The sequence below is a fragment of the Triticum aestivum genome, chromosome 6A (assembly GCF_018294505.1).
Source record: "Triticum aestivum cultivar Chinese Spring chromosome 6A, IWGSC CS RefSeq v2.1, whole genome shotgun sequence".
Lineage (NCBI taxonomy): Eukaryota > Viridiplantae > Streptophyta > Magnoliopsida > Poales > Poaceae > Triticum > Triticum aestivum.
Genome location: NC_057809.1, coordinates 571,893,051 through 571,906,733, shown reverse-complemented (window position 1 = coordinate 571,906,733; position 13,683 = coordinate 571,893,051). Strand labels below are relative to the sequence as shown.

General features: G+C 44.4%; 1 protein-coding gene across 9 annotated transcripts; it reads left to right on the top strand.

Annotated features, from left to right (window-relative positions):
- Positions 1-1,064: 1,064 nt before the first annotated feature.
- Positions 1,065-12,504, top strand: LOC123128606 (uncharacterized). 9 transcript variants are annotated; one of them, XR_006463326.1, is made up of 23 exons: positions 1,065-1,372; positions 2,341-2,655; positions 3,620-3,811; positions 3,921-4,004; positions 4,923-4,982; positions 5,168-5,212; positions 5,280-5,479; positions 6,058-6,621; positions 6,937-7,063; positions 7,144-7,341; positions 7,476-7,565; positions 8,206-8,268; positions 8,451-8,525; positions 8,624-8,674; positions 9,100-9,177; positions 9,433-9,567; positions 9,661-9,768; positions 10,040-10,105; positions 10,353-10,470; positions 10,839-10,976; positions 11,358-11,483; positions 11,621-11,741; positions 11,910-12,504. XR_006463326.1 is itself a non-coding variant. In XM_044548652.1 (21 exons), exons 3-20 carry the CDS (start codon positions 2,350-2,352, stop codon positions 10,419-10,421), a joined length of 2,511 nt encoding a protein of 836 aa, XP_044404587.1. In that variant the 5' UTR covers positions 1,069-1,372; positions 1,790-1,833; positions 2,341-2,349; the 3' UTR covers positions 10,422-10,470; positions 10,839-11,315. The 9 variants fall into 9 exon arrangements, 4 of the variants coding, with proteins under 4 accessions (XP_044404583.1, XP_044404585.1, XP_044404587.1 ...); XR_006463327.1 differs by lacking the exons at positions 11,358-11,483; positions 11,621-11,741 and having other exon boundaries at positions 11,910-12,218; positions 12,288-12,504; XR_006463325.1 differs by lacking the exon at positions 11,358-11,483 and having other exon boundaries at positions 11,659-11,741.
- Positions 12,505-13,683: the final 1,179 nt, after the last annotated feature.

Genomic DNA, 13,683 nt, shown 5'->3' with positions numbered 1-13,683 from the left:
CAAATTTAAGGCGCGCGCGGCAACCACGGCGCGGCGCGGATCGATCGATCTAGCCACCGGAGGAGGATCCACGCCGCCGACGGCGACGCCACAGGGACGTAGTAGTCAATCAACCGAAGTGGGAGTGGTTAGCGCGTGGTAGTTTTGTGTTCCCATCGGCCTGAATTCACCAGAACCGGTCAAAAAAAGGGACCGTGTCTCCCCACCCAGTCTTGACGGACCGGAATCAAGTCCAAGCGCACGCACGCACACCACACCTCGTGAACCTTGCCACCCCCCAAAACTCGTAAAAACAATTTGCACTACAAAATAAAACAGAGTCATCATCATCATCAGTATGGAAAGAGAAGAAAGAAAAGGAGAAAGGAAGTTTGGGGACACGAATTGTCGAGGATAGCGAGAAATTTCTCCGATCAGTACCATCCTCAAGCGTCCCTTGCGTGCGTGCTTATCCACAACGTAGCCATCCACAGTCCAAAACACACACAGGGTGTGATCGATGCTTTGTAGGAATGGGACAGATAACGACTCGCATCGCATCATACAGCATTATCGCCGTAGAAAATCTCGGCTGACAGGAAAGCTGGTCGCGAACGCCAAGCTTTGCTGGACGCCTCCTAACCAGCAGCAGTATTATTTGCATACAGAAAAAGTATACTACTACTAGAAATAATCACACTATTATTTTTACAATATGATGATGGTGCTCCATCAAAGCAGGGAAATCTCCCGCGTTCCCGCCGGCCTGCTGCCGACTACACACAACTATCAGACGTTGGCAAATGATGTCAAAAAAAAAAAGAAAACTTGACCAAAAAAAACAGAAAAAGAAAGAGCCGTGTGCAGCGCTGGCTCCGCCCAGAGCTGCCCACGCGCCAGCCGTGCGCGGGACGTGGCCGCGAGCGGCGCACGGCACACCCGAGGCCAGCCAGAGCGCCAGACCGGCCCGGGGTCAACCCGCCGCTGCCCGGGCCCACGCGCAGCGAGAGGTGGTGGCGCCCCAGGCAGCAGTCCTGAGCCGAGCAGCGAGAGGAGAGGAGAAGAGAAGAGTCGGAGCCGCCCACGACAAACCCGCCCGCTTTCCAAATCCCCTGCCCAAACCCCACACCAAAAACCAAATCACGCCACTTAAAACTGCTTCCCTGGCTCGTAACGAGTCGCCTACCGTGCGTTAATCCGGCGGATCCAAGCCCCGCGTGCGTGCGTGCGTGCGTTCATTCATTAGCCCGCACAAACACGGAAAAGGAAGGCAGGCGAGAGGGGGAGGGAGAAGACCATCGGACCGTCCACCCATTCGTCCGGCGGCGGCGGCGGCGTACGGAGCAGCAGCGGAGGAGGGGGATCAGCGAGCCGGAAAAGCATCCCCGCCCAGGTGAGCCCGCTCGACGGGTTTCTCGCCCCCTAACAGTTCTCTCTGCTTTTTTTTCCCGCGGATCTTCCCGGGCGTTTCTTCGACGGGCGGCGCCCCCGCCGTCGATTTCTAGGGGCGGTCTGAACTCCGGGGCGCGCGGTTTCCGCGCCGCGATTGCTTCCCCCTGCCTGCGCGGCGGGCGGGGGGTTCGGGGCAGCAGTCAAACGGCGATTCTGGTGGGCGACCCCCGGGTCAAACTCCGAGATCGAGTGGTTGGTCTCTGCAATTCCGGTCCAGGCCAAACGATTGCACACTCGATTTAGTTTTTTACTCTTTACTTCGTAGGTAGAGAAATCGATAGCAGAGTCCAAGGAATCAATAATAGCAGCGTCGGATTATGTATGTGGGTTTGTTTTGATCCGGTGTTGCTTTTCTTAGATTCCGCCACATGCTCTTCTTACTGATGGATACTAGCGGAAAAGGTGCGTGGCCAACTCGGTGGGGCGCTTTTGGCTACGGCTTTGATACTACCGGAGAAAGTACGCACAGTTAGTTATTAGGTGGCTTTCTGGCTGGATATTGGAGTGAGATGCAAGCTGAATTTGTTGTCCCGTACCAGGGAGCTGTCACCAATTTAGCTGCTTTCTGTGGGTGATGGCTGATAAGGTCCAGTCCAGTTGAATCTAGGTGATTCAAAGCTGATTGACGACATGGTTTACTTGTTGGGTACATGCTACAACTGGGTAAATTGGAATTAAATGTGGGCAAGTTTTATGTTATTCAGCTCCTATTTGAGCGTGAAAGATGTACAGAATAAATATACATAGCCAAATACTCAGTTATAAAAAAACAGCTTAATCAGATGGGATTTTAATTTGTAAGTGCTCCTGTGATGTACTAATTCTTACTTCCTGATGCTTATATGGCTTGTCTTCGTGTTCTCGATCACAGTGCTGAAATGAATATGTCCTTGCTTGCACAAGTAACAGGCATTTAGGATGGTGGATAACAAGAATGATGGGTCTGAAGGGGTCAAGTTCAACACGTCGCACCTGATGCAAACAACCGAAGAGGTTGCGAGAGCATTTATTGCCGCTGCTTCAGCTGCCACCGTGCAACCAACACGGCCGTCTGTCGTCTATTCGTCTGGGGAAGAGAGTGGCAGCCCAATGCAGAAGCTGCAGCAGCAATTCTCGAAGATAATGAAAGGGTTTTCAAATTCACCCGAAGTGTCTGGACCATACAACCCGGAAGTTCTCACGACACACAAGCGGCAGTGGTCGAGGTTCCAGCAGAAGTCATTGGTATGTACTCCTATGTCACTACCTATGTTCAATTCATGTCTATCTATTGTGCTCTACGTGGTGTGGGAATGTGGGATATACTACGCTGATTAATTAAGGTGCTTAGTCAGAGCTGTAATGTTAATGATTGCTGTGATACTTGCCTTTTCAAACTACTCGGTATAAGTTCAACAAAACCATGCCAATTTCTGTAGTTGCAGTGACTCAAAGTGTCTTTGTTTGCAGCTATTGTTCAAGCATAAAACTCGTGTTGCAGTTCATGCTACAAATTATATCTACTTGATTTTCTTCCACTACTATTCTATGTAGGACATAGTCTATGTGTGGTCACATGACACAATGCCATTTGTTTTATTATCTGTATTGCTCTAATGTCTACATTCATGCAATGTTGCTTTGAAGGGTCATTGTCAGAGAAAATTATACTCCATGTTTGATACAAGTGGAGTCCTGTCACTGATAGCTCTTAATTGGAATCTTTTGGTTAGGAGCCTATCAAGTAGTGATTGATCAATTATTGCTAAATTACTCAGAACTCATGAAAAACTTTGTTATGCTTGGGTTATAGGTTTGGGTATTTGACTTCTGAGCTGCAAGGGCTATTCTGCTGTTCGGATATTCATGTTAGTCATAGTGTGAAGCAGTCTCATATTTTTGATATCAAGGAGAAATAACCTTTGTTCATTTGGAAACCTTGAATTTGGGCTGCATACCCCCAAGTACCTTCTACAGAAGTGTATAAGTATTTATTACGCCTGCATACACAATTTTTTTTGCCTTTGGGGTTCTACTGAAATCTGATTTAAGTGCAATAGATAGGTATGTAATGTAGGCTGTTGCTTCTATTTGACCGACTGCTTCTTGCTGAAATGGCCTATCATTTTGGAACTAGTAGGACTGGTAATTTTGGCAAATGTCGAAGAGCATAGTGCCTCAAGTTCCTTTTTTTTTTTGGTTGGAACAGGGTAATAGGTGCATCAAAGAACCATCACATCTTTTTGAGAGCATAGTGATTGTTGGGCTTCCTCCTCAGGCAGATATCCATGAGCTAGAAAACATTGCTCTAGGGAGAAATGATGATGATGCAAAGAAATCAAGACATATATTTGGCAACAACCACCACCAAGTTCATGCTGTATCAAATTTGGAACCTCAGGTTATCACTCACATCATCTATTGTTGTTGCATGTTCTTATAAAATGGAGGTCCTATTTCTGCCTTTCTTCATGTGTCTGAACCTCAGGATATTTTGTCTTGTCCTTAAGGTCCTTTTTGCGTACCCCCCTGAGAGGTCTCTTCCGCTTAAGTACAAGGATATCGTCTCGTTCTGCCTTCCTGGAGGTGCACAGGTCTGCCATTCGAACTACATAACCCTGATACTTTGCATTTCTGTATAATAAACGTTTGCAACGATTATACATTAAACTTCAATTTTACCAAGTTTTATGGTGCTTCCTGTATAGGTTATATCTTGTTTACTGGGTTGACATATTGTTATGTCTGGTTCAGTTCATAATACTGTAACTTGCCACCTGGGTTACATTTCCAATTATAATACAATAAAAAAATTTGGCAATGCCCATGTGTAGGAAACAGAGTGAGGAGACGTCGAGAGAGAAGAAGACAAAGTAAAAAATATATTAGTTGGCACTAGCATGTCCTGCCCCTGCTGAGTCACCAGCCTAGTTGTCTACATCCACCACGTATGAAATAGTGCAATAGCATGATAAAAATCTCCTCAGGGGGTCCATTAGAGAAAAGCCTGGGGTGTCAGTTAGACAGGTCTGAAATATAGGGCTGGAGTAGACACACTCCTATGGGCTATGGACTAGGTGGTCATTTTGACTGTTTTCGACATACAGTGACATGCCAAGTAAATATTCAATCAGAACAAGCAGTACCAGGAAATTTAGTCGATAAAAACAGTGAAACTAGAAATAGTCATCTGGCGGCTATCAAGTTTCAGTATGTCCATTGCCCTCGCCATACACACTGATACCCACCCCTTCTTTTTCTGTATGCTCCAATCGACTAATATAGTGTTGTCCCTCGTACGAAAGATCTTGGAAATCTCAGATAGAATTTACTTTCTGTCTGGCAAATCTGTAACTGCTAAATTTTGTGGCTGAGTATGGTCCATAATCCTAATTTCATGCCCGAATTAGCTTCATGTTGTTGGTGTTTCCTCAATACTTGTGCAGAGCTTATAAGAAGAGCATAGAAACACTTCTTACCAAATAATTTACCTATATTTACATTTGTAATAGGTTAATGCTGTTGAACGGACTCCATCATTCAGCGAGCTGAATGAAATTCTCCTAGGGCAGGTGACTTTCTCAGCTCAGTTCGTGTTTTATTCTTATAATATCTCTGTAGTCGTGAAGTTTCTCCTCCAACCACATTGCAGACTATGCCGCAAGATTTGCAGTTGTAACATCTTACATGTTTTCTTTTTAATCTAGTCTATTTGAGGTTTTGATGTGAATCTTACTTTTTATATTGTCTTTTTCAGGAACATCTAAAAGAAAGCAATCAATCTTTCGTCTTCCGTTTACAGGTATATTTACATCTTTCTCTCTTACACCGTTTCACTGTACTGGGGCTCTGACATTGAGAGTTTGCAGGTTGCTGATGATCCTACATTATATGGATGCTGTGTATTGGTGGAAGAGATTGTACAAAGACCCTCAAAGCTAGTTTCGATGCTCACGAATGAGAAACCTGTATTTCCACGCCGGAGTCGTTATGTAGTAACCACGCCACGGTGTTATTGCATCCTGTCTAGGCTGCCATTCTTTGAACTGCATTTTGGGGTGCTGCAGAGGTAGCGTACAGTGCTCTCCATTATCTCCGGTTATCTTACTGTATTTGTAATATCTGAATTTCTCTTCAGTTTGAGTCTTTTGGTTTGTCAATCTTTTTGAGGTGGTAGAAATGGAAACCTACTCAATCTGTAATGAATTTACAAAATTCTTCTATTTTTTCTACTTAATCTGTAATGAATTTGCAAAATTCTTCTATTTTTTCTTCTAGAAATTATGTTTGCAAGTTATTCATTCATATAATTTTCCAATATCCTTATGTCTGAGCTTTATGTTGCATTGATGACCTTACAGATTCATTTTCTATTTTTGGATCTATCAGTATAGTTTCAACCCTGCAACTAGTATATCTGCTCCATATTTTGCACAGCACTTTGCTGTCCTCTAGTTACAGTACATAAATTTTGCATTGTACGAATAAGGTATTAATGTTACATTCTGGAAGCTTTTGGTTTGATTTGTCTTTAGTCTTTGTCAAACATTCTTGCACGGGTGTCTTTGATGCTATCACACATTGAGCATTGATGGTCTACCCTTTGCATTTGCCTCTCCATAAGTGTCTGCCGTGTTTCTTATGCAGTATTCTTATGGAAGAACGACTTGAATGGCTCACGGATGGTGTTAGCATGCTAACCTCATTATCGCCTGAAGAGGAATGTGAGGATGGTGATATCTGTGAAGGCTCCGAAAGCGTAGGACAAGAACTGTATTTTGGTTGTACAACAGTAGAAAAATCCTTTGAACCAAGCGTGGAAGTTTCTCCAAAGCAGCTCTCTGACATGGACAGCAATTCTGAGTGTAGGGAGAACCAACTGGACTTCATCTCCCTAGAAGTCCAACAGGAAAGTGGTTCTCCTGTCAAAGAAGAACAAAATGTTCTTGTAACAGGAACAGCTACTCAGTGTTATACCGCAGAAGAGTCTGACAATTCTGTTTCAGAAGATACAGCGACTGGTGTATCTGGAGTTAAGCTTGATGAACCGGATTCCTTACCCATCATTCCGAATGAATCTGATACCAAGGAAAATTCTCATGTTCTTTCACATGAAGATGTGATTGATGGAGAACTTGATATCTTTGTCAATGATACTATCTTGCCGCTTATACGGTCTCGCCTTAGTGAAGGATCTGAATCATCACCAAGGTATGGTTATGGTATCCTCCAAATCAATTAGCTTCTAGCACAGCCTGCTATTTTCCTCAACACACAATCGGCCTAGTCTTGACCCCTAATGTTGCTGTGAACACTTTTAACATTATAGCTAGATAACCAATACAGGTTGGTGGGAACTGTTGTGCTGCTCTCAGTTATTATTTTCTTACCTCAGATTCTCTTGTCATGTCTGTTATTAACTGTTGACACGTTATGAATGCGAAGCACGCTTGTTTGCAAACTATATTTTACGTGTGCATCAGTCCCTGATTAAAATAGTAAAACAGTCATCACCATTTTCTGCAGTTCCCAAGACTCTCCTTCTGAAAGCATAAATTTGAGAAATGATACCCCCGACTTGGACTTGGAGGAGCCATCTTCCATTGGTCATGGAGACGTAGTCGGGTACAACAGTATATTGCGATGGGCTAAGGTTCTGTATGCATGAAATTATGCAATATTTTGCTCAGCTCCTCTCTGTGAATTTGTTGAGTAACTTGATGTTTTCTCCAGGCCAAAAAGTATGGATCTCTACAAGTTGTCTGTCAGTACTACCAGTTGCAGTGTCCTGTCAGGGGTTCATCACTTAATTTTCATCCATTGGAGCACCTGCACTCATTGAAGTTTCATCGGCCAGGTGAAACTGCTCTTCATCTTGCCGGGTCGACTATTGATCTTCGGTCACGTGATACAAGCTTAGAGGTGGCTGAGGTAATTTACGGGATGCAGTGCCACATTATGCATTTAGCGCTGACCTACTTTGGTGTAACGTTCACGTCTGTTATATTTAATATCATAAATATAAGAACAATAATATGCACGTGACATATCTATTCCTATTTCAGATGCGTAATGCACTCTTCGCTGAAGAGGAATCGACTGCTTTATCCACATGGGCTGTTGCAACAATATGTGGATGCCTCAGGTTGGAACATGTAAGTATCCCTTATTTATTCCCGAGATGAAATGTTTCCTTTGCGGAACCTAGTTATTTCTTCTATCATGCTATTTGCTTGAGACTGTCGTTGGAAAACCCACATCCAAACATACAAAATGTGAGAGCCCCCTGCCAAGAGTTTAATTGTTTCTTATTATAATTTTGAACCTGTAGTCACAAATATTTGCAAGTGTCTGGTTTGCATGTTCGATGTGCACATCTTTCAATGGATTTATAAACAGTTCACAACCAAATTGTCAGTTTTTTTTTAAACTGCATCATCTGTTAGTTTTACTCTTTAAGTATATGATGTAACCTTGTTAGTGAAGAATCCCTTTTGTTCTTGAAAGAGGGCAACATGGAATTTTAATTGGTTGCTTTAGTGCATGTAGTGTGTTATCCACTTTAATGCATTCCTTTCTTGATCCTTGGCATCACTTTTGTTACACTGTACTGCTACACTTCCATTGGAGTAAATGTTTTATGCCTTTTTTTACTGTAATGATTGATTGATGTGTCATTCTACATTCTTGGGCTCTAGTTTGATTTGTCTGAGCACCAAACTGATTGTCTATAAATTGCTTGTGAGCACTTAATTTTACCTGTAGTTACCAACTTGGAATTAATTTTATTGACAGGTAATTACGCTGTTTGCCGCCGCGCTCCTGGAGAAACAGATTGTTATTGTCTGTTCTAATTTGGTATTGTTCCAACCTTCACACATGTTTTGACATTCTTATTCACACCTTTTGTGTTGATATTGCACACCAGTTAATCTGATCATTTTCTTGATCTGTGTGTTAGCTAACAATTTTCTGTTATGGCAAATAGAACAATCATACATGAGTTGTTATTTAATAAAGAATATTGTTTTGATGACCAGGGAATGCTTTCAGCTTCAGTTTTATCCATAATACCTCTAATACGGCCATATCAGTGGCAGAGTCTACTCATACCGGTACTTACATTTGTTCCTCTGAGTGCTCAGATCTGAACTTGATGGCTAGGCAATGTATTCATGCTTACCTCTTGTGATGTCTGCATCATTTAATACAGGTTTTGCCAAATGACATGCTGGATTTTCTGGACGCGCCTGTTCCATACATTGTGAGTTCCCAAGCTTATTGGCATATTTTGGTTTGATTAAAGTAGAGAAAATTGTGGAGAAACGGTAGAGATATGTTTTTAGTCTTCACACTAAGGCTGATGGAAGGCAGTTAGGCCCAGTCCCTACAGAAAGGCAAGAAAATTGGGCTAAATTTACCGCCTGTCTGAAGTGATGGGATCTGTTCTGCCTATCCAGCAAGCCTGTAGCCAGGGAGGGATGAGAAGGGGATACTTTTGGGGGATGGGATTGAAGGAGAGATACATATCTCACATTGGGTGAACACCAAATATGTACATATTGGTCCATTTGGTTGCAATTTGGCACATCGATCACCATCTATTTGAAATAAATTTTTGTTGAGTTAATTTGAGCTTTCTGGTCCACGAGCTTTCTGGTCCACGACTAACAATTATTGTCATTTTAGGTTGGTGTGCAGAACAAAACACCTGATCTGCAATCCAGGCTAGCAAATGCTGTGATAATTGATGCCAACAAGAATCAGGTGCCTGCAAAGTGTCTTACCTTCTATTTACCTGTGATATTTTGTTACTTTCTGGAGACAAATTCTGTCCTACTGTGTATTGCCTGCGTAGTGCTTTCCTATTTCCTTTTTACAAATTTGCTGATTGGAGACTTGTACATCATCAGTTTAGCTTGTAGTATAATTTTTTAAAGCATCTAATGCTGTAGTATCATGGTTGATGATGTAAATAATGCGACAAGCTATTACTGATGGACGAAATCATGCTGAATGTAGATTAAGTCTGCTTCAGTACCGCAACTTCCACAACAGAAAGAATTGCTTTCTGCGTTGCGGCCGTATCATTCAAGACTTGTGGGTGAAAGTTATCTCGCTAGGAAGCGCCCTGTCTATGAATGCACAGATGCCCAGGTTTGTTATAGTTTTTCTGTGCTGAAGTATAAGCATTTTCTGTATCCTGTGGATTTTCACTTCTGACATCATTCTAAATTTCTGAGCATACAGGTGGAAGCAGCCAAAGGTTTCTTGGCAGTTCTTAGATCCCACCTTGATTCTCTGTGCTCCAACTTAAGATCTCACACTATTACCAATGTGCAATCCAACAATGACAAGGTATGTTGTCAAAATGCATGGTCTGTGTATTCTTGTGTGCCTTTTTTTGTTGAACAAATTGTCTTGTGTCCTCAGTGTGTTACTAAACAGGATTTTACCAGCAAAGATATATACAAGTGCAGGATACCTGTTGCTAATTCTGAGTCTGTTTTTTTAATCATAAAAAGAACTACCAGTTGCCAACTGTAAACATTTGTAAAATATTTGTTGTTGACTTGAGTCTATTTTTTAACATAAAAAACACCCCTAATTACTGACTGTCTTTACACAGGTTTCCTTAATTTTAAGAGAGAGCTTCATTGGTTCTTTTCCAGCCCGTGATAGGCCTTTTATGAAGGTATTAATTTGCTACCTTCTCATTTTCATTGCCTTCAATATAGTTTGAGTACCATATTTGGACAATGCTTCAAGGTCTTGATTCTCAGGTTGAGCAATACTTAGAGGTCTTCTCTTTTTGGTTGAGTTTTTATATCTTTTGCAAGAATCGTTTTTGCCACTTTACATGTGATAGGCATATGCGTGTTTAGTGAGACATATACTGCGGCACAGACTAATATATGCAATTTATTCGATTTTGTTGACAGCTGTTTCTGGACACACAATTGTTCTCGGTACATACAGACCTAGTTCTCTCCTTTTATCAGAAGGACTGAGTCTCTCTCCTGACGTTTTGACTGTCATCAGGGACATGATTTTTTCAAGGTAAAAAACTAAAGTTGGCTCTTTTTATATTGTATAAACGTTGTGCATCACTTCTTCGCCCTCTTGCAAAACAACAGTTACAAGCATTTATAGCTTTAAACTTGTTAGCTTGCCTCAGCCCTTAGGTACAGGAGCATAGCTTTATTAGGTCTGTAGCTTTGGTTGTAGACCTTCGTTGTAACGCAAAAACACAAATCCTATGTTATGCTGTCAATCAGGTGACAGAAAGTTCCCTGTGCTAGCATTGCCCATTATCCTTATTGCTTTTCTAGCTAACCGTCTTTTACCAGCTTTATCAATTATGTCGTATGTCTGGTTTTAAAAACAGTACCTTCAAATAACATCTGATGGATTGGTTCGCATCGCAGCCTTTCAATGTTGAGCTCAACTGTACATATCGTCGTAGAAGCTGCCTTTGATCACATTGGCAGCTCATAGTGGACTAGAAGCTGCAAGGGACGACCCATATACTGTTGGCGAAGCTGTAGAGTATTGAGGAGATCCAGGTAATGTTATACCAGAAAATGCCCGTCGGGCTGTTGTAAATTAGCTCTGCTTTCATGCAGAAGACTTTGTAGGCAGTAGTCATTCCCATGAGGAACCTTCTGGCTTGCTCTTCCTACAATGCAGAATCCCCGGGCGTGGGATCCTAATGTTACTTCTGCAGCTAGTTGGTATACGGGGAGAGAGAACCAGAAACATATACTGCAGTAATTTAAGCACAAACTAGAGTTAAAACTGATGCAATGTCGAAGGACTATCTGTATCTCAATTTTGCCGTGTGACGTTCTGTGTTGTACAGAAACAGTTTGGAGTGTGATATACATAGTATTTTCATCATCAAATCATGACTGCTGTCTGGAGTTTGATGTATCGGTTTTGTTCAGATCCATGTACGCTGTAGCCGTCTCAACTGTTGTAAGATGCCGTCCTTGTCCGAATCCGCCGTTTTATGTGAACGCCGATAGTCTGCCCAAACTGCTTTGAAGGCAGAAGACGGCGAGACGCTGCAGGTCTGCCATGATGAAACTCCAACGCATCTCTTGTAGGCGAAGTTAATTTACTGGCGCGTCAGGCCTCAGTTAGTATCGGTTCTGCACGTTGGACTATTGCTGCGACCATTACTACTGACTCGAGTTTATTGCTGTAGGCCAGATTCTTACCGTCTGTCTCTTGTCGCTGGCACAGCACCATTGACTCCGTTCGGAGAGGGCCATTTTACGACGTCCCAGTCAAAGCGAAAAGGCCTAGAAAGAAGTGTCTCGAGTCAGGTAGCCCTGCAGCCTAAACGTACCACTGCTCCCGCCTTTGGTTCACATCGAAGCAGAGAGAGACCGATTTGAACCCGTCCCATGTTGGCCTCCTTTCGATGCAAAGCCGATAGATAGATACGGAGCACTCTAGACTGTTAGACACTAACAATGTGCCTATGATGGCAGGTATACGGAGGTGTGATCTTGTGGCTGTAGCCTCCTGGTACACATGGTGGGAACGGAGGAAGTTCACAAGAGGTGAGGCGCTGCAAGCACCGGTCAGATCAGCTCAAGCCATCTCGGTGCTGGCTTTAAACTTTGCTCGAGTGAAGAAACTCAGAACTGCCAAAGTGATCAGACATGGCTGGACTAAACCATTAGAGGGATTTGTGGAATTAAATGTTGATGCTGCTTTTAATGAGGAAACAGGTACATGGCGAACAGGGGCAATTATTCGTGATTATACAGGAGCTCCAATTGCCGGGGGTAGCTCATGTATGTCATTCATTGATACACCGGCGACCGCTTAAGCGTGTGCACTTTGTGATGGTTTGATCATTGCAGGTAATGTAGGATGCAACATACTCCTAGTCGAAAGTGATTGTATGGAAGTAGTGGAAGTCATGCAAAATGGCGGCAATTCTCTAGGTGTGGCGGCAGCCATTTATGAAGAATGTACTTTACTATGCCGATATTTTACACGTGTAATTTTCTCACACTGCCCTAAGGAAGCTAATAGAGCAGCCCATAATCTGGCTAGATTTAGTGAGGGGAACCATTCTTGGCAGGAACCTTCAGGTTTTATTTGTGCTGTGCTAGTTGATGATGTAACTGTGATTCCAGATCAATAAAAATCGCCATGATGGCTTTCCTCAAAAAAAAAAATTGGTTCCCGGTTCCCTAGCCAAGCCAGGTCGGCCTCCTCGCGTCGTCTCTCTTGTTCCATCAGCGAGGAACCACCGGGCAGTGGCGATGGAATCGAATCGAACAGATCTGCCAAGTTGGGGGCGTCGGACGCTACAGGAGGCGCGCGTGTGTGTGCAGGGAAAGGAAGGAAAGGCATTGCTTTGCTTTGCCCGTGGGGCGGTAGCAGTGAATGTGCCTGCCAGCCAGAGGGAGTACCGCTCGGCAGTCGCCACCCACCGCTTTCAAACCCGGCGGTCGTCTCGTCGTACTGTCACGCCGCCTGGACGCGCCCCTGCTTTGCCTGCGTGCAGCCTTTCCGACCGCCCCACTGCCGCTGGCTGCTGCATCTGCATGTGCCGCTGCCCGGCCAGTGGCGCCATGCCGCGCCGCAGCGGTACACGCGCACGTACTGACCAGGCAGGCTGGAAAGACGCTGCCGCGCTGCCCGACTGCCTCCTGATGCTACTACCGCTGCCGCCTCGCTTCCCTCGCAGCGGCCGGCCGGTGCTGCGCATGCATGTGTCCCGTGTTACGCGTTGCGTTGCGTTGCCTGTTTCACGTGTGCGTAGCAGGCGAGGTGAGGCTGGCAGGCATGATCCCTCCCCATGGGCCGGTTCGGTCGATGAAAGCAACGCGGAGGAGGCCTTCTTGAGCCTTGACCGCCGGCCTCCCCGCTCTCCGGCCGGCCAGCATGCCGACCTGAGCAGGGCGAGGCAATTATTATTGCGTGGGAACGGTTCCGCTGTGCACGAGCACTGTTCACCCCTGCTGCGGTCTGCTGCACGCTGGTCCGCCCCCTCGTGCTGCCTCTCAGCCTGAGTGCACCTACCGTCTACGTGATGCGTCCTGCACTAGCCCCACCGTCCCACTCGCGCTCCACTCGATCGAGCTCCCTCGTCCTATCGCACGGACTCGCCGGGGCGCAGTGTCCCCTGCTCGTGCGCACCGGCTACGGCGGAGCACGTTGTAAGACAATAGGCTTTGGGGGGAACCGGCACAACCCTCTAGGGGTGGCCTATCACATATATATATATAATGAGGTGGTATACAACGT

What these genes read in the sequence shown, in the direction of transcription:
- LOC123128606 (XM_044548648.1), top strand. Translation starts at nt 2,350, where the DNA reads ATGGTGGATAACAAGAATGATGGGTCTGAAGGGGTCAAGTTCAACACG. An exon ending in ATGAAATTCTCCTAGGGCAG is followed by an intron (nt 4,983 to 5,167) that starts GTGACTTTCTCA and finishes TGTCTTTTTCAG; the next exon opens with GAACATCTAAAAGAAAGCAA. An exon ending in GATGCCTCAGGTTGGAACAT is followed by an intron (nt 7,566 to 8,205) that starts GTAAGTATCCCT and finishes TTTTATTGACAG; the next exon opens with GTAATTACGCTGTTTGCCGC.